Source organism: Chiloscyllium punctatum, chromosome X (genome assembly GCF_047496795.1).
Source record: "Chiloscyllium punctatum isolate Juve2018m chromosome X, sChiPun1.3, whole genome shotgun sequence".
Classification (NCBI taxonomy): domain Eukaryota; kingdom Metazoa; phylum Chordata; class Chondrichthyes; order Orectolobiformes; family Hemiscylliidae; genus Chiloscyllium; species Chiloscyllium punctatum.
In genome coordinates this window covers 29,256,896-29,283,854 of record NC_092791.1, presented here as the reverse complement: position 1 = coordinate 29,283,854, position 26,959 = coordinate 29,256,896, and the positions used below count along the sequence as shown (strand labels likewise).

At 47.0% G+C, this 26,959-nt stretch overlaps 1 protein-coding gene and 1 long non-coding RNA gene across 13 annotated transcripts in view; one reads left to right on the top strand and one right to left on the bottom strand.

The window, feature by feature from the left end:
- The window catches only part of LOC140471320 (sodium channel protein type 8 subunit alpha-like), a 512,936-nt gene that overhangs the window by 92,563 nt on the left and 393,414 nt on the right, over positions 1–26,959 (top strand). For all 12 annotated transcript variants that reach the window (XM_072567324.1, XM_072567320.1, XM_072567321.1 and 9 more), the window contains exons 8-9: positions 9,601–9,828; positions 17,526–17,589. In XM_072567324.1, coding sequence (XP_072423425.1) covers positions 9,601–9,828; positions 17,526–17,589 — 292 coding nt within the window. The remainder of the gene's footprint in view (positions 1–9,600; positions 9,829–17,525; positions 17,590–26,959) is intronic.
- LOC140471322 (uncharacterized) overlaps positions 1–26,959 on the bottom strand; it is a 69,110-nt gene that overhangs the window by 11,745 nt on the left and 30,406 nt on the right. The gene's annotated exons all lie outside the window — the stretch shown is intronic.

Sequence of the window (26,959 nt, the reverse complement as noted above, 5' to 3'; positions counted from 1 at the left end):
TCCAAACCCATGGCCACTTCCATTTAGAAGGACAAGGGCAGCAGATATATGGGCACACCACCACCACCACCTGCAAATACCCTTCTAAGCCACTCACCATCCTGACTTGAAAGTTGCTGGGTCCAAATCCTGGAAACCCATTTTCATGACACTGTCGGTGTCCCTAGACCACACAGAGTGCAGTATTTCACCACCACCACCTTCTCAATGAAAATTTGAGAGGAGCAATAAATGCTGGCCTTTTCAGCTATGCTCACATCCAAAAACAAATGTTTAAATGTGATTGATTTCAAAAAGAACCATCAATCATCATCATTGCCGCTGAAGATCGAAACAGGTAATGTTTACACACTTGTTAGTCTGTTTATTTATAAGCAATCTATCTCAAAATCTACTGAATGGATTTCAGTGAAATCTGGTGCACAAATTGGGTATGGGCCAAGGAAAAACAGATTTGTTCTCGATGAAAATGCAAAGCCAGATCACGATCCTGATCCTGGAATTTTTTTTTTAAAAGGATCTGTTGGCATTGGGCAATAAGGTGAATTAACTTTGTTGTTCGAATATTGTTAGTTGTCTCAGCTGCAGTGGTGCAATTTGTCACAGAAGTCAAAACAGGAGCAGAGGTTTCAGAGCAGGTTGTTGGATGCGGATTAGCTTGAAGCTTCTGCAGTGAGATTGAAGCTCTTACTGAAAGGAAATAGTTTCTCTGCTTTGATGTTATCAGGCATCAATCAGGTATGTCAAAGCCTCAAAGAAGAGTGGCATCGTTGTAATAATGTCAAGTTAATGTCACGTGGTGTGGATTGTGCAGAGTGTGGTAGAGGTATATGCTCCTCTGAGTACTCCCTCCATTTTATTTGGTTTTTTTTTCCCAAAAGCTTGTGTGATGATACACTTATAACTTGTACAAAAGAAGCTTTGAGGAACACCAGTAAGATCGGGAAAGTCGTGGCATGGAGTTTGAAGATTAGCGGTGAGGCAGGAGTCACTTTTCAGCTGTTATGTCGTTTTGTTTCTATCCTGTTCAGAAATTTGCCTGATTTCTGTCAGGCTGTGCTACCTCCAGTTTATCTGCCAAGTCAGTCAATTGGGTTTTGAAAGTTCCCTTTCAAGTGTGCTAGGGACACTTGAAGTGTCCCGAGGAGTGCTAGCACCTGCAAGAAGTCCTTTGCAGTTTCCAGTGCCATGCCTTAAATGCAGTACAGAACCTGATGTTTTCCTTTACCTGTCTTACTTTCTAATACCACACCCAAATATTCATTGCCTCATCTGCTGAAGGCAGATGAACTGGTTTTCTTCAAGCTTAAAGTGGCTTTTGACTGCAGAGAACAGACAGACAGCTCCTGAGCTAGTGTAGAGATCAAATCGCTTGTCTGAATCTTGTTTCCAGTCCCAAATTGTTCATAAGGGGTGGCACTGGCTGAGTGGTATTATTGTTTGACAGTTATTCCAGAGACCATGATAATGTTTCGGGGACCCAGGTTCAAATCCTGCCACGGTCGATGGTGGAATTTGAATTCAATTTTTAAAATTTGGAACTTAGAGTCTAATATTGATTGTCAGAAAAAACCTGTCTAGTTCACTGATGTACTTTATCGAAGGAAACTTCCTTATCTTGTCTGGCCTTCATGTGACTCCTGACCACACAGCAATGTGGTTGACTCTTAAACTGCCCTCTGAGTAATTATGGATGGGCACAAAATGCTGGCCTAGCCAGCGATGCCCACATCCCTTGAATGAATAACATTCTTTAAAATGACCTGAGAACCAATCTCACGGTTGTTGGTGGGCTGGGCATGAGGGCTTTGTTATCGCTAACTGGTCACTGCTCCATAGACCAATCAGCGTCTTGTTGCCAACCACAGTTGCATCTAACCTGGCCCCTCAGGTCCAGTTTGTCTGCAACCTAAACTATGTTTACTTTTTTTTGCGGCGATTTAAATGATGCCTTGCCATGAGTGTCAGGTTACTTCTTTTGAAAACATGCAGCAATCTTTTAAAACACCAGTTTTCAAACCATTCCTTCTCGTTTCAATCCACAATTTCAAGAAGCACAAAAATGAAAGACACCACCTTTACAAATGCAAGAGTTGCTAGAGGACCCTCTTCGATTGCGAGAGCAACGGTCAAGCCTTGGATGAGCTTGGTAGAGATTTCAGTTGTGAGAAACATCTTTGAGCCTGATCAGAAGTTAGCATAGTGAGACCACAAGTGTCAAAAATTCAGTGCTAGTTAGTAGCACTACAGGCTTGGCAAGGGTTCTTGTGGCGCAGTGGTCTCCCTACGGCTGAGCCAAGTGACCTGTGTTCCAGTCCCACCTTTTGCAATAGTGTGTTGTGACATCTCTGATCAGACTGATTAGGAACATTTAAAAACAAGGACTGCAGGTGCTGGAAACTAGAGTCTAGATTAGAGTGGCGCTGGAAAAGCACAGCAGGTCAGGCAGCATCCGAGGAGCAGGAGAATCAACGTTTTGGACATAAGCCCTTCATCAGGAAGGGCCAATGAATGGCTTATGCCCGAAACGTTGATTCTCCTGCTCCTCGGATGCTGCCTGACCTGCTGTGCTTTTCCAGTGCCACACTTTTCGACTCGTAATCCAAAGCCCCAAGCTAAAGTGCTGGGGATGTGGATTTGAATCCTACCATGTCAGATTTGAATTGAATAACATTCTGAAATTTTAAAAAAAGGGTGAGTTGAATGGCGCCCATTTAACCATTGATGATTATCGTTTAAAACCCATCTTCTTAATCAATATCCTTTAGGGAAGGAAATCTGCCCACCTTACTCTTCTGGCCTATATGTGACTCCACGCCCACAGCAATGTGGTCTTAAGTGCCCTCTGGGCAATTAGGGATGGGCAACAAATGGTGCCCACATCCTATGTGCAGTTTTTAAAATATATGCAGCCAGTTGAGATGGCTCTGTGGCATATGGCAAGGTAAATGCTGTTCAATAATAATGCATTCTTGATGTTATTTCAAAATATTGGGCAGAGGTTTGCTCAAGCTATCTGCAGAATGTAATTTGGGACCTTCTAGGTGTCTTTAACTTGTTTTCCACCCTCAAAGAGTCGCATCTCCAATGACAATTTACAAATTACCAAATCCAGATTTGCACTCTGACGCGACTTCTTGATCTTTTGCCCAATCTAGACTCTAATATAAATTTGTCTGCAAATTGCAACCAGTATGTAAATTAAATGCAATGATTTTAAAAAAGAACTTGGTTCAACATGAGGTAGTAGTCTTAAACCAGTACTTGCATAGACTGATGCAAAGCAAATCAGCCAGATTGGAAGTGAATATCGTCAGAACTCTCCTCTCCAGTGTCCAAATGTTTGTTACATTTTGATGCTTTATTGAGTTATCCATAACAACAATGCACTGTTTGGTAAAATACAAAAGATTTATGAGGCAGTCTTAAAGAGATTGTTTCTGGTGCAACCTCAAAGTATTCGGAGGTGCCCTGCTTGAGAAACTTTGCACAATTTGTTAAAATGTGAAGCATCACACTGTCAGTAAATTATGCCATTACTTTGCACTAGTGTAAGCCAAATACAACCTCACGTCACTGTAGGAGATGCAGAGGTTGGAGTGGTGGGGAAAATTCTACTGTTTGGAGCGAAGTTCCAGGAAGGTGGGAATTCTACTCTTCCTACACATCTATCCCTATCCTAGTCCTGACCTTCATTCCTAAGTCAAGCCTCATTGCACTTATGTGACTGGCTCATGTCAGGATTCCCACCATCAGACTGGAGCTTACCAGAGTGAGCGATTGAACATGAGTGGTGTTGCACTGGGTGCAACAGTGTAACACCAGAAGAGACGGTGAGGAACCTTTTAAGGTGCTGTATTGTCCTCCAAAGAAGGAAGTCTCCCAATGTAGGCTTTGTCAAAGACAGGAATCAGTTTGATGCCTGGAGTTAATAGCTCCTTCTCAGCAATTCAGAAAAGACAATATAACTCCTGATTTGGGTCCTCACCAGATTGTGGAGGTGAAACCCCTTGAAGATAGCAATCCTGTCTTGTTTAGATTTGACATGGAACATAAGTGGTTTGTCAAACCTGATTTGAAAAAAAAAACATGCAGTTGGGACCTTGTCCCCTTGGGTACCTGATGAATTAATGGCTGGGAGCAGAGGTCTTTACTTGGTAAAAAGAAGACACGCAGATTGTGTTTATTGACATGAAGATTCAACAAAGAGCTGGTGACAGTATTCAGGAGGGACTACTCTGTTAGAAGCTTTAACTCTTAGGTATCAAAGTCAGCTTATGGTGTAAATGCAGTTTATGCCCTACATCTGTGGATCTTGGGCACAGATTGGTGTGAGCATCTGTTGCTGGTTCAATTGTTTCCACAGTAATGTAACATCAATGAGATGGTTAATTAAGGTTAAATGAATAAGTAATGTCAGAATACTTCATTAGTACTTAGCACAAATTGGCAAATCAACCTCCCCAAACCAGATTGCAAAATAATGGCTCATTCATAACTGCTTCAATTGTTTTAATTCTCAATTTCTCTCTTGAGGAAGCTCAAGGGGGCAGAAGTTTCGACTTTCCTAGAGTGTTTTATGGTGTTAGCATCTCTTTAATTACGACACGAAGTGTTGTTTCATTTAACCTATCCAAATTTTAAATATCCAGGAGGCTTTGTGGCAGAGGAAGATGGATATTATGCTGCGCCACTGAACTGTTCCTTACAATTTGTTAACGTTTTGCTGTTGCTTCTGTTGCCAGTTCGCTAAGTTGTGATGGAGTTGATTGATACAAAGAAATGAAGTATTTTGAGAACTTCTGTTGAGTATTATCAAATTCTCAAAGACATGCCTTCAGTGAGGTATAGGCCAACACACCCTCACCAAGAGAAGGCAATGGCTCAGTGCTATTTTCACTAGACTATTAATCACTAGACACCCGGTAATGACCTGGGGACCCCTGTTTGACAGATGGTGGAATTTGAATTCAATTGAAAATCTGGAATTAAGAGTCTCAAGATGGCCGTGAAACCAGTACTGATTGTCATCTGGTTCGTTAATGTCTTTCAAAGAAGGAAATCTGATGTCATAGAGTCATACAGTATGGAAACAGACCCTTTGGTCCAACTCATCCATGCCGACCAAGTTTCCCAAACTAAACAAGGCCCATTTGACAGTATTTGGCCCATATCCTGCTAAACCTTTCCTAGTCATGTACCTGTCAACATTTCTTTTAAATGTTGTCACTGTACTTGCCTCCACCACTTCCTCTGGCAGTTTAATCCACATACGAACCAGCCACTGTGTGAAAAAAGTTGCCCCTCAAGTTCCTTGTCAATCTTTCTCCTCTCACCTTAAATCTATGCCCTCTAGAACTTCCCTACCCTGGGGAAACGACCTTTGCTAATCTCCTTATCTATGCCCCTCATGATTTTATAAACCCCTATAAGGTCACACCTCAAACTTCTACATTGCAATGAAAAGAAATCCCAGCCTTTCCTTATAACTCAAACCTTCCAGTCCTGGTGACATCCTTGTTAATTTTTTCTGCACCCTCTCCAATTTAATAATGTCCTTCCTATAACAGGGCGGCCAGAACTCCAAAAGTGCCTCACCAACATCCGATACAACTGCAACATGAAGTTTCAACTTCTGTACTCAATGGTCTGAGCAATAAAAAAAATCAAGCATGCCAAATTGCCTTCTTTATCACCATGACTACCTGTGATGCAACTCTTAATGAACTATGTACCTGAAATCCTAGGTCTGTCTCTTTGACAGCACTTCCCAGGGCCCTACCATTAACTGTATAAGTTATTTGTCTTACCAAAATATAATACTTTCTGTTTATCAAAATTAAACTCCATTTGCAAGACCTCAGCCCATTGACCCAATTGATCAAGATTCCTTTGTAATTGTAGATAATCTTCTTTACTGTCCATTATGCCACCAATTTTCGTGTCATTCACAAACTTACAAACCATGCCTCCTGTACTCTTGCCCAAATCATATATTTAAATGGCGAACAACAGTGGACACAGCACCGGTTCCTGCAAAACACCGCTGGCCATCGGCCTCCAGTCTGAAAAACAACTCTCCGCCACCACCCTCTGTCTCCTGCCATGAAGCTAATTTTGTATTCAATTGGGAAGCTCTCCCTGAATCTTATGTGACCTAACTTTCCTAATTAGTCTACCATGTGGAACTTTGTCAAAGACTTTACTAAAGTCCATGTAAACAATGCCTACTGCTCTGCCTTCAACAATCTTTTTGGTCATGACCTCAAAAAACTCACTCAAGTTGGTGAGACCTCATTCCCCATGCACAAAATCATGTTGACTATCCCTGTTCAATCCTTACCTTTCCAAATCCTGTCTCTCAGAATCCCCTCCAACAACTTACCCGACACTGATGCAGTTCTGGAGCTCCCAGGCTTCTCCTTGCAGCCTTCTTTAAATAAAGGCACAACATTAGCCACCTTCCGGTCCTCCAGCACCTCACCCGTGGCTGTAGCTCATGCAAATATCTCTGCCAGAGGACCCACCATTTCTTCTCTTGCTTCCCACACTGTCCTGGGATACACCTGATCAGCTCCCAGAGATTTATCTGCCTTTATGTTTTTTAAGACCTCCTCTTCTGTGATGTGGACTGTTTTCAAGACATCAATATTTATTCCCCTGAGTTCCCTCGACTCCATGCCTTTCTCCCCAGTAAATACTCACACAAAATATTTGTTGAGTGTCTCTTCCTTCTCCTGTGGTTCCATACATAGATGAATTTGTTGATCTTTCAGGGGCCCTATTCTCTCCCTAGTTGCTTTTTTGCTTTTAATGCTCTTGTAGATTCTCTTTGGATTATCCTTAACCTTATCTGCCAAGGCTCTTTCATATCCCCTTTTTGACCTTCTGATTGCCTTCTTAAGAATGTCCCTCCTCCCCTTATACTCTTCAAGAGCTTCCCTTGATCCCAGAGTTGTCTATATCTAACATATGCCTCCTCCTTATTCCTCACATCAATATCTCTATTCATCCATTGTTCCCTACTCCCACCAGGTCTGACCTACACATGAGTCCAGACCAACAGCAATGCACTTGACTCTTAACTGCCCTCTGGACAATTGGGGATGGGCAAGAAGTTATGCCTATATCTTGTGAATGTTTTTTAAAAATGCGTAATTGTACCTGTTTAAAGTGACCTGGTCCTCCATTTGAGTGCAAAATCAATGCTTGCACCACAAATAATCTTCACTTAAAGTGATTGAACTCTGCCTTTCTGCTCTTAGAATGGTAGTTATAGCTGTGAGTCTGCAAAAGCTGTGTACCCTCGTCCCAAACAAACCTCTCAACAATCCTAGTGGAGCTATCAAATCTGTTTACTTGGCCTGAGCTAATAAGCATTCTGACAATATGAAATAACCAAGTATAATTTAATTTGATGCCTCCTAAACAGTGGAGATAAGTTCAGTTCGAGCAAAAACAGAGTCAATATGCCTTAGTGTACATTGCTGTTACGCTTTCCATACTTATTTTTTGGGGACCTCTTATCGAATTTAGCTCACTCCCCAGCAGGAGGCTCATACTGTAATTTGAACAAATAGTGCCACTGATGACATTAACAGGACTTTTGATGAACACTAGGCTTTAAGACTGCTTTTTCTTTTAATACTCAGAATGGAATGGACTGAGCAGTTTCTACCATGGGAGATTGCCACTGAAGAGCATAAAGATGGAAGTAGTTGTAAAAGTCAAGGCAGGCATTAGCAGTGTCTGGTTAACTCATCCCAAAGCTATTGAGGCTTGTTATGTCACACTCACGTTTGGCATTCTCTGGATTTATTGCATGCAGTTGAATGGAAATTTTAGAAAAATTACAAAACTATCAGCAATTCAAAATTAACTTAATAGGTCAGGCTTGTGAGATTCTGAGCTGTCTGAGTTTGAAGCAACTATCTGGTGACCGTATTAATAGTCATGTAATAAATAAGGTTTTGTGGGCCAGTAAATAACTCCTCTAACCTTAACTCAGTTGCTAATTTCCGCTGCGTTATCTGATTTTAATTGGTATCAGTGCCCTTCAACTAAGGAAGAGAAAATTCACCATGCAGGGTTCTTCCTGCCCAGTAGCTGCAAAGGGAAAATTATCTGTGGGGTGCCATCAGGTGAGGATAGAAGTCAACTTTTCTGCGGTGTGTCTGTGGTCCAGGGATCTGCTGCCACTCACTGACAAAGGCTTATCTGAAGAATGTTTGCTTTGGTAAACTGCCTTCATTACAGTGAAGGGACTTTTTGTTTTTGAATAGAGGTAAAGTTCAGATTTTATGTTGTTACTATGAGTGAATTTGGACCTGGGACAATAAGAAGAAAGCTTGTAGGAATAATGACTGCAGTGGTATTGAGAAAGACAATAAAGTTAAAAACTTTGCAATGGATAAAGAGGGTTTTGAGATGAGAGAGTAAGCACATATCAAACTGTTAACAACTGGCTACTCAAATCACAAAGTCAATAGTAGGAAGGAAGGCTATGTGGCCTATCAGGTTAATGCTGGACTAGTGTGCCAGTACTGTAGTCAAAGTGATGATGACAAAAGCCCATGTTATGTTGCTCCAAGTATCTTGACCACATTGTGCTGGAACAATATAGATTCTGAAAGGTCAGTAAATAGTTGAATTACAAATCCTGCTCACTATTTAGTGAGAAACATGAAGCTCACTCAACAATGTGGGTAAATTAAAGTTAGTCTGAGATTGCATAATTAATAATTTCAGTTCAGCTTTGTATTTTGAATTATTGCATCAACCATCTTGAAAATGCATTAACCTTTGGAGCATATTATTAGAATTGTTCATTTGAGTTTTCAGTTATCTGGTGTAGCAAACAGGTACTTTGGGACAACTGAACTGTAGTGTGGGAAGGGTATTGTAGCTGTACAATAGAAGATCGAAGTGGACACAGTAGAATTTATTCTGTGTATGATAATGGGTGAGTGCTACCTAATAAGATATGCAAGTTCACATTTTCTAGATTAATTTTTATTTTGTTTCTCAGTGAGAACTTTTAGTGCAGAGTAATGGAATGTGTTATTATTTCAGTTACCTTATTTTAGTATCAAGCATTTCAGGCCAAGCGCATCATGATTTGATATAAAACAAAACTGTTTCTTCACCCCACACTTCGAAACTAATACTCCACTAGTGTGGCATTTTACCCATGTCCCAACCAAACCATCCTATCTTTTCTTAGCAAATTACAGTGAAATTCAGGATAGACAGTATCCAAATCCCCTGCTCATAGGAGTGCCAGTCCCAAGCTTGCTTAAAGAATCAGTGTGCCCTGCTGCTAGCTATTAATGATGCTGCAATTGTGTCTGATAAGTCAAAACTAAAAATAACCAGTTGTTAGTGACCGTTAAAAATTGTCTCCACCACAAGCTTTTTCAACTGCCCTTTTAGTTTTGAGCTCAAGCATTGTTATTAAATCCATTGACATGGTTTGCATTCAACACTGCTTGCTTTCCTGCATGAACTTTTTCTGGAATGTGATTTCTGTTCTTTTTGTGAACATGTGCGGTGAGTGTTCACCCAGAGTACAGGTATAACAGTGTATGTTTATTTCTACAGGCCTGAAGACCATTGTGGGTGCTCTAATCCAGTCTGTGAAGAAGCTGTCTGATGTAATGATTTTGACTGTATTCTGCCTGAGTGTCTTTGCCCTTATTGGACTCCAGTTGTTTATGGGAAACTTGAGGCAGAAGTGTGTCATTTGGCCACCCAATCCAGCATATCTAAATGCCACAGATGAAAATGGAACAAGGATTTTTGACTTTAATGACTACATTATGAATGACAGTAAGCATTGAATGATCCATATTTCTGGGTTATGTGTATTGCTTCTCCTGTTAGAAGGGAATTATTGGCAGTGTTTTGACATGGTCGGTTGGTATGTCAATGTGCAATACCTTTCATTGATTTGATTGTGTCTTGATTTCTTCCATTGAGAATACTTGATATTATATGGCTGTGTATGCTACCTTTTAGAAACTGAGAAAGCCACTAGGGCCCAACAAGACTGTCATAAGCTTCACTTGCCCATCTTTTCACCAAATTCTTCAACCCTGGAAACAAATCTGAATGCCTTTTGAGTGTTATTGTTATTTTTGACCCTCTGTGAGGATGGCCCATCTTGCTAGCATATTGTACAGCTCTTGCTGTTTCGCTTGGCAAACTTTGTCCAAATTTCCTCCTTCCTCACTTGTATCACCAGGTGCTTGAATCCTACACAACCGTGAACAATTTAGTTGGATGGATGTGTCAATAAGAATACATTGAAGTGTTTGTGTGAAATTCTTTTATCCGGTAAAAGCCACAAACATGGAGGACTTATCCAGATACGAGAGAGAGAACTAAGAATAAGTTGTTGAATTAGCAGGCAGGCAAGACACTTGTGACCATACCAAAGACTTTTGTCTTGAAATGAAAGAATCCTCTTATATAAGCAACAAACCTATCATTTTTGGTTCTAAATGAGGTTTCAGAATATTCATTAGTGGTTTGTGGATAGTTTGGGAGGAGTTCAGGATGAGTTTACATTTCCCCGATGACCGGGGAGTCCAGATCCAGGGGGTCTCAGTCTAAGGATACATGGTAGACCATTCAGGACTGAGATGGGGAGAAATGTCTTCACCCAGGGAGTGGGGAGCCTGTGGGATTCTCTATTACAGGAAAGGGTAGAGGCCAAAACCTTGAATATTTTCAGGAAGGAGTTCAATGTTGTACTTAGGGCTGAAGGAATCAAAGGGTGTGGGGAGAAAGTGGGAAGAGGGGACTGAGTTAGCTGGTCAGCCAGGATCAGATTGAAGGGTGGAGCAGGCCTGAAGGGTCGATTGGTTGCCTCCTACTCCTATTTTGTATGTCCAGAATGTAGAAGCATGGCTAACCCCTGGTCTGCAGGCTTTGTGTAACTGCAAAACTCCTTGTGTCTGAAATGAGCCACTGACCATGGATCCAGGGTAAGCTAGTTGTCTCAAGGAATGAGACAGTTTTGTTCGGAACATGGATTGCCTTGTGTGCCCTGATTTGACAATGCCTCAGTCCATTCATAATTGGAGCAATGAATGCAATAGTTTGATTGTGCCATGATTTAGTTTAACATCAGCAATACTACATGAAGCATAGTTTTACATTTTCATTATTGAGAGGAGAACATTTGCATGCTGGAAATAGGGCAGAATGTGATCTGGCTAAGAAGAAACCTACTGATGTTGAAAGTTCCCAGGGAGATACCACTTATGAATGAGAAACACAGGTGATATTAGAAGTGAAAATAGGGAAATGGCAATCTTGCTAAGTTTATAACTTTACATAAGGATTCTTAAGGGGCTTGACAGGGTAAATGCTGAGAAGATGTTTCCTCTCATGGGGAAGTTTAGGACCAGAGGACATAGCCTCAAAATAAAAGGGCGCCAATTTAAGATTGAGATGAGGAGGAATTTCTTCTCTCAGAGGGTTCGGAGTCTTTGGAACTCCGTGCCACAGACAGTTGTAGTTCTGCTGGTGGGACAGAGTCCTTGTGAATACTAAAGGCTAAGACAGACTCTTGCTCAGTAGGGGACTTGAGGGTTATGGGGAAAGGACAGAAAAATGGACACGTCAGATCAGCCATGATCCTATTGAATGCGGAACAGGCTCAAGGGGCTGAACGGCTTCCTCTTATTCCTATTCCTTATGGTATTCGCAGCAGAGGAAGAGGATTAAAATACCAGAAATTACAGGAAAACGAAAAATAAATTGAAAGCAGGCATTTAATAGATTTAATATCAGTCAGCAAAATGGTAATAGCGAAAGTAATGACACCGAAGATTGGCAAATTTCCAGAATCTGATCGGTTTTGACCAAAGGTTAATAAAGCAAATAAGTAAGGAAATTGTAGTTGCCTTAGTCATAATCTTCCAAAAGACACTTGATTGAGGAATTATTCCTTGACATGGGAAATTCTGATTGTTTCAGTAAGGGTAGGAAAGAGTACGCTGAAAGTTATAAACCTACGAGTTTGATGTGTAGTATCTGGAAGGTATTGAAACTGCAGTTTGAAATGGTGATTGTGTATTTGGCCAAATATTAACGGATGGGAGAAAACAATTGTTCATGGGTGAATTTTTTGAGGAGGTCACAAATGTGATGGATTATCTATTCATATTACTTACACGAACTTTCAGAAAACTTCATACAAGGTTACACTCAAGACCTTGTTTTTAAAGATCAATGTACATGGAATTGGAAGTAACCAATTGGCATCGGTTTGGAATTCGGTTGGTGTTAGGGGACAGAAAGTCGAGATAATGGATACATGCCATCATTGCCAGCATGTGACCAGTGGTGTCCCTCAGGAAAATGTCCTTGGGCCTTAGGATTTTCTTTGTTGTAGGCAATAGCCAGAAGCGACACTGTAGGTGTACCTGCACCAAATGGACTACAGCGATTCAAGAAGATAGCTCACTATTACCTTATCAAGGGCAGTTAGGATGGGCAGTAAGTACCTGTCTTACAAAGTTGCACTCAAATCTTTGAATGGATATTAAAAATAATGAAGAAATCGAGAGCTGCATATTCAAGTTTGCTGATAACATGGAATTTGGATGGTACAGAAGTAAACGGTGTAGTGAACACAGGAAGTTTCAGAAAGACATTGATAGATTGAGTGGTTGAAACTGTGGCAGATGACATTTGTGAGGACGTTTGCAGTCTGTACAGTCATATATTCAAGTCTCATCAATTTCTCCATTGCAACTCTGGATCTGAGGACGATCTAGCAGGTTTCTTGACCCTCTGTGGTCCATGTGCTGTACATAGACCCACAATGCCCTGAGGGAGGGAATTCCAGGAATGAGACCCAGCGATACTGAAGGAATGGCGACATATTTCCAAGTCAGGATGGTGAGTGGCTTGGAGGGAAACTTGCAGGTGATGGCGCTCCCATGGTTTTAAATGGTTCATAGAATTATAGCCTTTATCTTGGCCTTGACTCACAAGGGGGCAGAAGTTCTTCTACGGTTGTAAAGAGTTCTTGTTAGGTCCCATCTGGAGTACTGTGTTCAGTTCTGTACCACACCGCAGGAAGAATATATTGGGTTTGAGAGGGGTGCAGCTAAGATACAGAAGAATGACAACTGGGACTGAAAAAGTGTTTCTACATCCTCCGAAGGATACATCAGGCAGAAATTTGCCTGTACCTCTACCAATGTCATCTACTGCATCCGTTGCACCCGATATGGTCTCCTTTATATCAAGAAGACAGGACGCCTTCTTGCAGATCATTTCAGAGAACATCTCTGGGACACCCACACCCACCAACCACACCGCCCCACTTGGGCCAGCATTGATTGCCCCATCCCTAATTGTCCCTGATAAGGTGGTGCTGAGCTGCATTTTGAACTGCTGGAGTTCATGTACTCCAGGCAGATACATGCTTCCACGAGGGAGGGAATTCCAGGATTTTGACTCAGTGACACTGAATGAAAGCTCATATATATCCAAGGAAGTGGCTTGGAGTGGAACTTGCAGGTGGTGGTGTTCCTATGTATCTGTTGCCCTTGTTTTTCGCGATGGAAGTAGTTGTGGGTTTGGCAGGTGCTGTCTCAGGATCTTTGGTGAATTTCTGCAGAGCATCATGTAGATAGTACACACTGCTACTACTGAGCGTCAGTGATGGAGGCAGAGAATGTATGTGGATGTGCTGCCAATCAAGTGAGTTGCTTTGAACTGGATGGTGTCAAGTGTCTTGAGAGTGTTGAGTGTTGTTGGAGCTGCCCCCATCTAGGCAAGTGGGGAGTATTCCACCCCATTCCTGATTCCTGATGAAGGGCTTATGCCTGAACCATCGATTCTCCTGCTTCTCTGATGCTGCCTGACCTGCTGTGCTTTTCCAGCACCACACTCTTGACAGTATTCCATCACACTCCTGACTTGTGCATTGTAGATGATGAACAGACTTTGAGGAGTTAGGAGGTGAGTTACTCACCATAGGATTCCTAGCCTCTGACCTGCTCTTGTATTTATATGGCTAGTCTAGGTCAGTTTCTGGTCAATGGTATCAGGATGTTGATAAAGGAGGATTCAATGATGGTCATGCTATTGAATGTCAAGAAGCAATGGTTAAGTTCTCTCTTGTTAATGTCACATGCCATCACGGCAATGAGTTGTTGTCTTATACCCATGTAGTCCTTGTGATACAGTTATTCCTGAGACTGGCTTTTTAAAAAAAAAAGCCTCATTCCAGATTTAACTGAATCTAAATTCCATCAGCTGTCCTGGTGGGGTTTGAATCTGTGTCCCTACAGCATTAGCCTGGGCTTCAGAACCTATAGTTTAGTCAAGTGGGTGATGGAATCCAATGGCAGTAAATGTACGCTGTGGACTTTCATTTTAAAGAAAGTGATGCCTTGGGAAAAACTGGGCGCTGTGGAAGACTGGAAAGATTTGGGGTTTCTAGTACATGAGACATTAAATGGAAAGTCTCAGGTAGATGAGGTCATAAAAGAATAAATGGAATAACTGAAAACTGCAACTGGTCAAGCACACACAATTTGGAATAATGTTTGTTCAGAAGATGAATAACTCAGACATGGGTGGCATGGTGACTCAGTGGTTAGCACTGCTCTCTTTCAGAGCAAGGGACCCAGGTTTGATTCCAGCCTCGGGTGACTGACTGTGTGGAGTTTGCACATTCTCCCTGTGTCTGCGTGGGTTTCCTCCAGGTACTCTGGTTTCCTTCCACAGTCCAAAGATGTGCAGGTTAGGTGAATTGGCCATGCTAAATTGCCTGATAATATTCAGGGATGTGCAGGTTAGGTGGGTCAACTATGGTAAATGTGGGGTAATGGAGATAGGCTGGTCTGAGTAGGATGCTGTTTGGAGGGTCAGTGCAGGCTCAATGGGCTGAATGGCCTCTATCTCCACTGTTGCTATTCTGTAATTCCATGCAATTCTATATCTAAGTCACTAGTTTTTAGCGACAAGATTATTCATTGTGAATGAGTTTAACATTGCTAAAAAGACAAAACAATCAAAGCATTTTTTTCTTGTCCTCATCAAGACTGGAATGCAAGAAACCAAACTTAGAAAGGGAACACCAGTTTATGTGAGACGAGAACAGACCATGGTTGGTATGGCGATGCAGCCAGAACTGTTAACTGTCAATCCTTGCTGATTGAACGTGGACCAGGTGGGACGCGTTTGGTTGGTTGGGCATTACTGGAGGAATTGGCAGTCTCCATTTTTAAAAATATGGTACAGTATATGGACAATTTCCTTTTGTCCTATGTGTGAATAAATGGCTTTATCAGCTTTAAAATAATGAACACTATATAGATGTCAGTATTTGCACCATGTAATTTATGGAAATACACAATTTGGAAAACTTGGGTTTGGTCAACTTGAAGTCTAGCAGCTCTAGAGTCGACACCTCCACTAAGAGAGAGTTTACAAATTGGGAGTGATAATTCCTCCTGCTCACATATGCCTAATTGACTGGTTATAGAGGGTGCTAGATGTGTGGGTCACATATTGTTCTGTCAGCTAGAAGATAATATTTTGAAAAAAGAAGGAATAGAGGGAAAAAGGAGATTGTCAACCACGTGCTTGTTCTCAGCAAGCTCTCAATTTGTGTATTTTAAAAGTTAAAAATCACACAACACCAAGTTATAGTCCAACAGGTTTAATTGGAAGCACTAGCTTTTGGAGTGCTGCTCCTTCAACAGGTGGTTCCACAACTACCTGATGAAGGAGCATTGCTCTGAAAGCGAGTGCTTCCAATTAAACCTGTTAGACTATAATCTGGTGTTCTGTGATTTTTGACTTTGTACACCCCAGTCCAACACCGGCATCTCCATATCATGTATTTTAAAAGAAAGACTGATTGGACATTCTTGTCCGAGGCAATTTGATATTATGACATTCTTGCAGTTTTGAACCATGTTTAGTCATTGGCACAGTTTGACTTTGTCCCGCGGCAGAATGTAATCTTCAAAACAAAGCAGCAAATAGTTGCAGAAAGTGCCAACAAAGCTCAGGACACTGATTTTAGTTTGGATTCTGTACAACAAGTACCTCTGAGCATTACACAGCAGAGCCCATTTCAACTGGCAACAGCTAAACAAGAGTGATCTGTAAAGGTCATCTTCCTTAAACATGGCCAGTAAGAATACATTGCGAACAGTGATCACTTGTGTAATTTTATATATTCTGAGCGCACCTCAGACGTATGTGGAAAGCAGCCTACCTAAAATGCTTTTTACATACTGACACTCAGCAATTTCTGGATAGTTTTGTGCTACACATCTATCGAATGTCACCTGAATAGTGGAGAGAGAGAGAGAGAGAGAGAGAGATAAATCATTGTTTGATGAAAGCCCTTTCAATATTTAATTGTTTTGCATTGAATTTGGCTGCCCCACTGTCAATTGTAGATTAATCTCCCCATCTCCTCCACTTTGGTAAAAGATGTAGACAGAAACAACAAGATAAAAATACCCAACTATATTTTAACATAGTACTGGAAACCATTTATGCCCTAATGGATAATACTGGACAGTATTAGCTCGAATTGAGTCCCTTCAGCTGTGTGTTATACTGCTGGCACATTGAGTTATTTTAACCCCCCCACAAAATGTGTTGAGTCACCAGGAAGTTAAAATTTCAAACCCAAACCTGACCCACCTACTCCTCAGTTTCGACTGAGCTACAGGCAGGTAACCACAGTCTGCTAGGAATTCGGCCCCTATTTCAATGAGATGTTAGATGTTAGCTACATCTTTAATACGAGCCATTTGAATTGACTGGAACAGTGGATTCCCACAATGAGAAAAGGCCATGTGTCCCATGAAGTCAGTTAATTTGTTCCACAGTTGTTTACCTTGTTATACATTCTACTCAACAAATCTGGTCTCGAGAGGAATGTCTTGCAAACCTTATCTCATCCTATCCCACCTTCCAAAGTTACTCAAGACAACTCCATTACAACCTATCTGGTTGTATGTCTTGCACTGGATGTTCACGACTGATTCCCCTCCTTCTCTGTGGCATATTTATGATCACTGGAAATTTATTCTGGACAAGATTCTGATACCTTTCTCTGCACTCGTCTTTATAATCCTGCTGGTTATAAACATTTGCCCATCCCCATTGGACAAATCCACTTGCAATCTCAACCAGAAGTGTTTTGGAGCAACAAGAGACCAACACTTCCTGTGATAATGGCATGCCAAATGGGATGGCTTAAAGAAGAGAGTGATGACCATACCAACTTGAGGGGGCTAAAAAAAGGCTGTGAAAGAATGCAGCCTAACCTTGGAGCTGATGGTTCGTTTCTTTTTTGTGGAATGCCTCAAATTTTCTCACCGATAGCAACAGCGATTGTGGTATTAGGTAACATCTGTAATGTTTTTCAGAGCTTGAATTACACATTGTGTGGGGGGGGGGGGGAAAGCAAAAGATTCATTCTTGTAGTGAGGAAATGAACCTAATTAAAACATTATTCTGTTTTCTTGCAGCAAATTTCTACTGGGTGGCAGGAATGGGTGATCCATTGCTTTGTGGAAATAGCACAGATGCTGGGTAAGTTTTATCTTCTCATTGTTGAATTCCACCTTGTTTGTTAATTATGTCATTGGTAAAAGATTCTTCCAATTGAATTTGTCTGTCTGATGTGGGACTGAGTCATAAAGACCAGAAACTTCCACAATTGTCTGTGCTGATCTCAGTTGGGCAACTGTTAAGGATCTGCAATTGTTCAACTACAGAGAGAATAAATCAGCCAAGACCCCTTTCTCCATTTGTTACTCAGTGGTTTCCATTGCAGGGAATGCGGAACCCTGTTTCCTATTTAAAGAGTAGCCTCTTGGAACAAGCAATGCTGATTGCTTACGTCTGTGATGCTGTGACTCCAGGGAGAGAGGAAAGGAAACAGGGTCAATGCAGTCCCAGCTGTCTGCAGGAAAGCCGAGCAGTGTGCAAAGAAGGTCAATGAACTTCCCCACTCTACCAACACAAACAACTCCCGACAGGACAGAAAGGCTGAAGACGGGCAGTGGGCTGCCTGACATTCCGCTCCTTACCCTTTATGAGGAGAGGGTCCTGACTCTGAATGTCCCGAGTAGCTTGCTGACCCTGTCCAAGCTCCTGGACTGGGTATGCAGGCTGTCCCTGACGGAAGGCTAGCTTCCTTGACATGACTGTGGTTCAGAGGCTGCCCCCGAGCGAAGGCTATCTCCCTTGATGTGACTGAGGTCGGCTGAAGACCAGGGCAAGCTTCCTGCGATTGTGTCTGAACGAAATGGCAAGGCAACACAGTGAGCCCGGTATCACTGACTGAGGGACAGGGCACGGCACAGTGAGTCTGGTATCTCTGACTGAGGGACAGGGCAGCAGCACAGTGAGCCTGGTATCTCTGACTGAGGGACAGGGCACGGCACAGTGAGCCTGGTATCTCTGACTGAGGGACAGGGCAGCAGCACAGTGAGCCTGGTATCTGTGACTGAGTGACAGGGCAGCAGCACGGTGAGCCTGGTATCTCTGACTGAGGGACAGGGCAGCAGCACAGTGACCCTGGTATCTCTGACTGAGGGACAGGGTAGCAGCACAGTGAGCCCGGTATCTCTGACTGAGGGACAGGGCAGCAGCACAGTGAGCCCAGTATCACTGACTGAGGGACAGGGCAGCAGCACAGTGAGCCTGGTATCTCTGACTGAGGGACAGGGCAGCAGCACAGTGAGCCCGGTATCTCTGACTGAGGGACAGGGCAGCAGCACAGTGAGTCTGGTATCTCTGACTGAGGGACAGGGCAGCAGCACAGTGAGCCTGGTGTCTCTGACAGTAGGACAGCGTAGCAGCACAGTGAGCCCGGTATCTCTGACTGAGGGACAGGGCAGCAGCACAGTGAGCCTGGTATCTCTGACTGAGGGACAGGGCACGGCACAGTGAGCCTGGTATCTCTGACTGAGGGACAGGACAGCAGCACAGTGAGCCTGGTATCTCTGACTGAGGGACAGGGCAGCAGCACAGTGAGCCTGGTATCTCTGACTGAGGGACAGGGCAGCAGCACAGTGAGCCTGGTATCTCTGACTGAGGGACAGGGGAGCAGCACAGTGAGCCTGGTATCTCTGACTGAGGGATAGGGCAGCAGCACAGTGAGCCTGGTATCTCTGACAGAGGGACACGGCAGCAGCACAGTGAGCCTGGTATCTCTGACTGAGGGACAGGACAACAGCACAGTGAGCCTGGTATCTCTGACTGAGGGACAAGGCAGCAGTACAGTGAGCCTGGTATCTCTGACTGAGGGACAGGGCAGCAGCACAGTGAGCCTGTTATCTCTGACTGACGGACAGGGCAGCAGCACAGTCAGCCTGGTATCTCTGACTGAGGGACAGGACAGCAGCAGAGTGAGCCTGGTATCTCTGACTGAGGGACAGGGCAGCAGCACAGTGAGCCTGGTATCTCTGACTGAGGGACAGGACAGCAGCACAGTGAGCCTGGTATCTCTGACTGAGGGACAGGGCAGCAGCACAGTGAGCCCGGTATCTCTGACTGAGGGACAATTCAGCAGCACAGTCAGCCCGGTATCTCTGACTGAGGGACAATTCAGCAGCACAGTGAGCCCGGTATCTCTGACTGAGGGACAATTCAGCAGCACAGTGAGCCTGGTATCTCTGACTGAGGGACAGGGCAGCAGCACAGTGAGCCTGGTATCTCTGACTGAGGGTCAGAGCAGCAGCACAGTGAGTCTGGTATCTCTGACTGAGGGGCAAGGCAGCAGCACAGTGAGCCTGGTATCTCTGACTGAGGGACAAGGCAGCAGCACAGTGAGCCTGGTGTCTCTGACTGATGGACAAGTCAGCAGCACAGTGAGTCTGGTATCTCTGACTGAGGGACAGGGCAGCAGCACAGTGAGCCTGGTATCTCTGACTGAGGGACAGGGCAGCAGCACAGTGAGCCTGGTATCTCTGACTGAGGGACAGGGCAGCAGCACAGTGAGCCTGGTATCTCTGACCGAGGAACAGGGCAGCAGCACAATGAGCCTGGTATCTCTGACTGAGGGACAGGGCAGCAGCACAGTGAGCCTGGTATCTCTGACTGAGGGACAGGGCAGCAGCACAGTGAGCCTGGTATCTCTGACTGACGGACAGGGCAGCAGCACAGTGAGCCTGGTATCTCTGACAGAGGAACAGGGCAGGAGCACAGTGAGCCTGGTATCTCTGACTGAGGGACAGGACAGCAGCACAGTGAGCCTGGTATCTCTGACTGAGGGACAAGGCAGCAGCACAGTGAGCCTGGTATCTCTGACTGAGGGACAGGGCAGCAGCACAGTGAGCCTGGTATCTCTGACTGAGGGACAGGGCAGCAGCACAGTGAGCCTTGTGTCTCTGACTGAGGGACAGGGCCGCAGCACAGTGAGCCTGGTATCTCTGACTGAGGGACAGGACAGCAGCACAGTGAGCCTGGTATCTCTGACTGAGGGACAGGGCAGCAGCACAGTGAGTCTGGTATCTCTGACTGAGGGACAGGGCAGCAGCACAGTGAGTCTGGTATCTCTGACTGAGGGACAGGGCAGCAGCACAGTGAGCCCGGTATCTCTGACTGAGGGACAATTCAGCAGCACAGTCAGCCCGGTATCTCTGACTGAGGGACAGGGCAGCAGCACAGTGAGTCTGGTATCTGTGACTGAGGGACAGGGCAGCAGCACAGTGAGCCTGGTATCTCTGACTGAGGGACAGGGCAGCAGCACAGTGAGCCCGGTATCTCTGACTGAGGGACAGGGCAGCAGCACAGTGAGTCTGGTATCTCTGACTGAGGGACAGGGCAGCAGCACAGTGAGCCTGGTGTCTCTGACAGAGGGACAGCGTAGCAGCACAGTGAGCCCGGTATCTCTGACTGAGGGACAGGGCAGCAGCACAGTGAGCCTGGTATCTCTGACTGAGGGACAGGGCACGGCACAGTGAGCCTGGTATCTCTGACTGAGGGACAGGACAGCAGCACAGTGAGCCTGGTATCTCTGACTGAGGGACAGGGCAGCAGCACAGTGAGCCTGGTATCTCTGACTGAGGGACAGGGCAGCAGCACAGTGAGCCTGGTATCTCTGACTGAGGGACAGGGGAGCAGCACAGTGAGCCTGGTATCTCTGACTGAGGGATAGGGCAGCAGCACAGTGAGCCTGGTATCTCTGACAGAGGGACACGGCAGCAGCACAGTGAGCCTGGTATCTCTGACTGAGGGACAGGACAACAGCACAGTGAGCCTGGTATCTCTGACTGAGGGACAAGGCAGCAGTACAGTGAGCCTGGTATCTCTGACTGAGGGACAGGGCAGCAGCACAGTGAGCCTGGTATCTCTGACTGAGGGACAGGACAGCAGCACAGTGAGCCTGGTATCTCTGACTGAGGGACAAGGCAGCAGCACAGTGAGCCTGGTATCTCTGACTGAGGGACAGGGCAGCAGCACAGTGAGCCTGGTATCTCTGACTGAGGGACAGGGCAGCAGCACAGTGAGCCTTGTGTCTCTGACTGAGGGACAGGGCCGCAGCACAGTGAGCCTGGTATCTCTGACTGAGGGACAGGACAGCAGCACAGTGAGCCTGGTATCTCTGACTGAGGGACAGGGCAGCAGCACAGTGAGTCTGGTATCTCTGACTGAGGGACAGGGCAGCAGCACAGTGAGTCTGGTATCTCTGACTGAGGGACAAGGCAGCAGCACAGTGAGCCTGGTATCTCTGACAGAGGGACACGGCAGCAGCACAGTGAGCCTGGTATCTCTGACTGAGGGACAGGACAGCAGCACAGTGAGCCTGGTATCTCTGACTGAGGGACAAGGCAGCAGCACAGTGAGCCTGGTATCTCTGACTGAGGGACAGGGCAGCAGCACAGTGAGCCTGGTATCTCTGACTGAGGGACAGGGCAGCAGCACAGTGAGCCTTGTGTCTCTGACTGAGGGACAGGGCCGCAGCACAGTGAGCCTGGTATCTCTGACTGAGGGACAGGACAGCAGCACAGTGAGCCTGGTATCTCTGACTGAGGGACAGGGCAGCAGCACAGTGAGTCTGGTATCTCTGACTGAGGGACAGGGCAGCAGCACAGTGAGTCTGGTATCTCTGACTGAGGGACAGGGCAGCAGCACAGTGAGCCCGGTATCTCTGACTGAGGGACAATTCAGCAGCACAGTCAGCCCGGTATCTCTGACTGAGGGACAGGGCAGCAGCACAGTGAGTCTGGTATCTGTGACTGAGGGACAGGGCAGCAGCACAGTGAGCCTGGTATCTCTGACTGAGGGACAGGGCAGCAGCACAGTGAGCCCGGTATCTCTGACTGAGGGACAGGGCAGCAGCACAGTGAGTCTGGTATCTCTGACTGAGGGACAGGGCAGCAGCACAGTGAGCCTGGTGTCTCTGACAGAGGGACAGCGTAGCAGCACAGTGAGCCCGGTATCTCTGACTGAGGGACAGGGCAGCAGCACAGTGAGCCTGGTATCTCTGACTGAGGGACAGGGCACGGCACAGTGAGCCTGGTATCTCTGACTGAGGGACAGGACAGCAGCACAGTGAGCCTGGTATCTCTGACTGAGGGACAGGGCAGCAGCACAGTGAGCCTGGTATCTCTGACTGAGGGACAGGGCAGCAGCACAGTGAGCCTGGTATCTCTGACTGAGGGACAGGGGAGCAGCACAGTGAGCCTGGTATCTCTGACTGAGGGATAGGGCAGCAGCACAGTGAGCCTGGTATCTCTGACAGAGGGACACGGCAGCAGCACAGTGAGCCTGGTATCTCTGACTGAGGGACAGGACAACAGCACAGTGAGCCTGGTATCTCTGACTGAGGGACAAGGCAGCAGTACAGTGAGCCTGGTATCTCTGACTGAGGGACAGGGCAGCAGCACAGTGAGCCTGTTATCTCTGACTGACGGACAGGGCAGCAGCACAGTCAGCCTGGTATCTCTGACTGAGGGACAGGACAGCAGCAGAGTGAGCCTGGTATCTCTGACTGAGGGACAGGGCAGCAGCACAGTGAGCCTGGTATCTCTGACTGAGGGACAGGACAGCAGCACAGTGAGCCTGGTATCTCTGACTGAGGGACAGGGCAGCAGCACAGTGAGCCCGGTATCTCTGACTGAGGGACAATTCAGCAGCACAGTCAGCCCGGTATCTCTGACTGAGGGACAATTCAGCAGCACAGTGAGCCCGGTATCTCTGACTGAGGGACAATTCAGCAGCACAGTGAGACTGGTATCTCTGACTGAGGGACAGGGCAGCAGCACAGTGAGCCTGGTATCTCTGACTGAGGGACAGGGCAGCAGCACAGTGAGCCTGGTATCTCTGACTGAGGGACAAGGCAGCAGCACAGTGATCCTGGTATCTCTGACTGAGGGACAGGGCAGCAGCACAGTGAGCCTGGTATCTCTGACTGATGGACAAGTCAGCAGCACAGTGAGTCTGGTATCTCTGACTGAGGGACAAGGCAGCAGCACAGTGAGCCTGGTGTCTCTGACTGATGGACAAGTCAGCAGCACAGTGAGTCTGGTATCTCTGACTGAGGGACAGGGCAGCAGCACAGTGAGCCTGGTATCTCTGACTGAGGGACAGGGCAGCAGCACAGTGAGCCTGGTATCTCTGACTGAGGGACAGGGCAGCAGCACAGTGAGCCTGGTATCTCTGACCGAGGAACAGGGCAGCAGCACAATGAGCCTGGTATCTCTGACTGAGGGACAGGGCAGCAGCACAGTGAGCCTGGTATCTCTGACTGAGGGACAGGGCAGCAGCACAGTGAGCCTGGTATCTCTGACTGACGGACAGGGCAGCAGCACAGTGAGCCTGGTATCTCTGACAGAGGAACAGGGCAGGAGCACAGTGAGCCTGGTATCTCTGACTGAGGGACAGGACAGCAGCACAGTGAGCCTGGTATCTCTGACTGAGGGACAAGGCAGCAGCACAGTGAGCCTGGTATCTCTGACTGAGGGACAGGGCAGCAGCACAGTGAGCCTGGTATCTCTGACTGAGGGACAGGGCAGCAGCACAGTGAGCCTTGTGTCTCTGACTGAGGGACAGGGCCGCAGCACAGTGAGCCTGGTATCTCTGACTGAGGGACAGGACAGCAGCACAGTGAGCCTGGTATCTCTGACTGAGGGACAGGGCAGCAGCACAGTGAGTCTGGTATCTCTGACTGAGGGACAGGGCAGCAGCACAGTGAGTCTGGTATCTCTGACTGAGGGACAGGGCAGCAGCACAGTGAGCCCGGTATCTCTGACTGAGGGACAATTCAGCAGCACAGTCAGCCCGGTATCTCTGACTGAGGGACAGGACAGCAGCACAGTGAGCCCGGTATCTCTGACTGAGGGACAATTCAGCAGCACAGTGAGCCTGGTATCTCTGACTGAGGGACAGGGCAGCAGCACAGTGAGCCTGGTATCTCTGACTGAGGGACAATTCAGCAGCACAGTGAGCCTGGTATCTCTGACTGAGGGACAGGGCAGCAGCACAGTGAGCCTGGTGTCTCTGACTGAGTGACCGCGCAGCAGCACAGTGAGCCTGGTATCACTGACTGAGGGACAGGGCAGCAGCACAGTGAGCCTGGTATCTCTGACTGAGGGACAGGGCAGCAGCACAGTGAGTCTGGTATCTCTGACTGAGGGGCAAGGCAGCAGCACAGTGAGCCTGGTATCTCTGACTGAGGGACAAGGCAGCAGCACAGTGAGCCTGGTGTCTCTGACTGATGGACAAGTCAGCAGCACAGTGAGTCTGGTATCTCTGACTGAGGGACAGGGCAGCAGCACAGTGAGCCTGGTATCTCTGACTGAGGGACAGGGCAGCAGCACAGTGAGCCTGGTATCCCTGACTGAGGGACAGGGCAGCAGCACAGTGAGCCTGGTGTCTCTGACTGATGGACAAGTCAGCAGCACAGTGAGTCTGGTATCTCTGACTGAGGGACAGGGCAGCAGCACAGTGAGCCTGGTATCTCTGACTGAGGGACAAGGCAGTAGCACAGTGAGCCTGGTATCTCTGACTGAGGGACAAGGCAGCAGCACAGTGAGCCTGGTATCTCTGACTGAGGGACAGGGCAGCAGCACAGTGAGCCTGGTATCTCTGACCGAGGGACAGGGCAGCAGCACAGTGAGCCTGGTATCTCTGACCGAGGAACAGGGCAGCAGCACAATGAGCCTGGTATCTCTGACTGAGGGACTGGGCAGCAGCACAGTGAGCCTGGTATCTCTGACTGAGGGACAGGGCAGCAGCACAGTGAGCCTGGTATCTCTGACTGAGGGACAGGGCAGCAGCACAGTGAGCCTGGTATCTCTGACAGAGGAACAGGGCAGCAGCACAGTGAGCCTGGTATCTCTGACTGAGGGACAGGACAGCAGCACAGTGAGCCTGGTATCTCTGACTGAGGGACAAGGCAGCAGCACAGTGAGCCTGGTATCTCTGACTGAGGGACAGGGCAGCAGCACAGTGAGCCTGGTATCTCTGACTGAGGGACAGGGCAGCAGCACAGTGAGCCTTGTGTCTCTGACTGAGGGACAGGGCCGCAGCACAGTGAGCCTGGTATCTCTGACTGAGGGACAGGACAGCAGCACAGTGAGCCTGGTATCTCTGACTGAGGGACAGGGCAGCAGCACAGTGAGTCTGGTATCTCTGACTGAGGGACAGGGCAGCAGCACAGTGAGCCTGGTATCTCTGATTGAGGGCGAAGGCAGCAGCACAGTGAGACTGGTATCTCTGACTGAGGGACAAGGCAGCAGCACAGTGAGTCTGGTATCTCTGACTGGGGGCAGGGCAGCAGCACAGTGAGCCTGGTATCTCTGACTGAGGGACAGGGCAGCAGCACAGTGAACCTGGTATCTCTGACTGAGGGACAAGGCAGCAGCACAGTGAGTCTGGTATCTCTGACTGAGGGACAAGGCAGCAGCACAGTGAGCCTGGTATCTCTGACTGAGGGACAGGGCAGCAGCACAGTGAGCCTGGTATCTCTGACTGAGGGACAAGGCAGCAGCACAGTGAGTCTGGTATCTCTGACTGAGGGACAAGGCAGCAGCACAGTGAGCCTGGTATCTCTGACTGAGGGACAGGGCATCAGCACAGTGAGCCTGGTATCTCTGACAGAGGGACAGGGCAGCAGCACAGTGAGCCTGGTATCTCTGACTGATGGACAAGGCAGCAGCACAGTGAGCCTGGTATCTCTGACTGAGGGACAGGACAGCAGCACAGTGAGCCTGGTATCTCTGACTGAGGGACAAGGCAGCAGCACAGTGAGCCTGGTATCTCTGACAGAGGGACAGGGCAGCAGCACAGTGAGCCTGGTATCTCTGACTGAGGGACAGGACAGCAGCAGAGTGAGCCTGGTATCTCTGACAGAGGGACAGGGCAGCAGCACAGTGAGCCTGGTATCTCTGACTGATGGACAAGGCAGCAGCACAGTGAGCCTGGTATCTCTGACTGAGGGACAGGACAGCAGCACAGTGAGCCTGGTATCTCTGACTGAGGGACAGGGCAGCAGCACAGTGAGCCTGGTATCTCTGACTGAGGGACAGGGCAGCAGCACAGTGAGCCTGGTATCTCTGACTGAGGGACAAGGCAGCAGCACAGTGAGCCTGGTATCTCTGATTGAGGGCGAAGGCAGCAGCACAGTGAGACTGGTATCTCTGACTGAGGGACAAGGCAGCAGCACAGTGAGTCTGGTATCTCTGACTGAGGGACAGGGCAGCAGCACAGTGAGCCTGGTATCTCTGACTGAGGGACAGGGCAGCAGCACAGTGAACCTGGTATCTCTGACTGAGGGACAGGGCAGCAGCACAGTGAGCCTGGTATCTCTGACTGAGGCACAGGGCTGCAGCACAGTGAGCCTGGTATCTCTGACTGAGGGACTAGGCAGCAGCACAGTGAGCCTGGTATCTCTGACTGAGGGGCAAGGCAGCAGCACAGTGAGACTGGTATCTCTGACTGAGGGACAGGG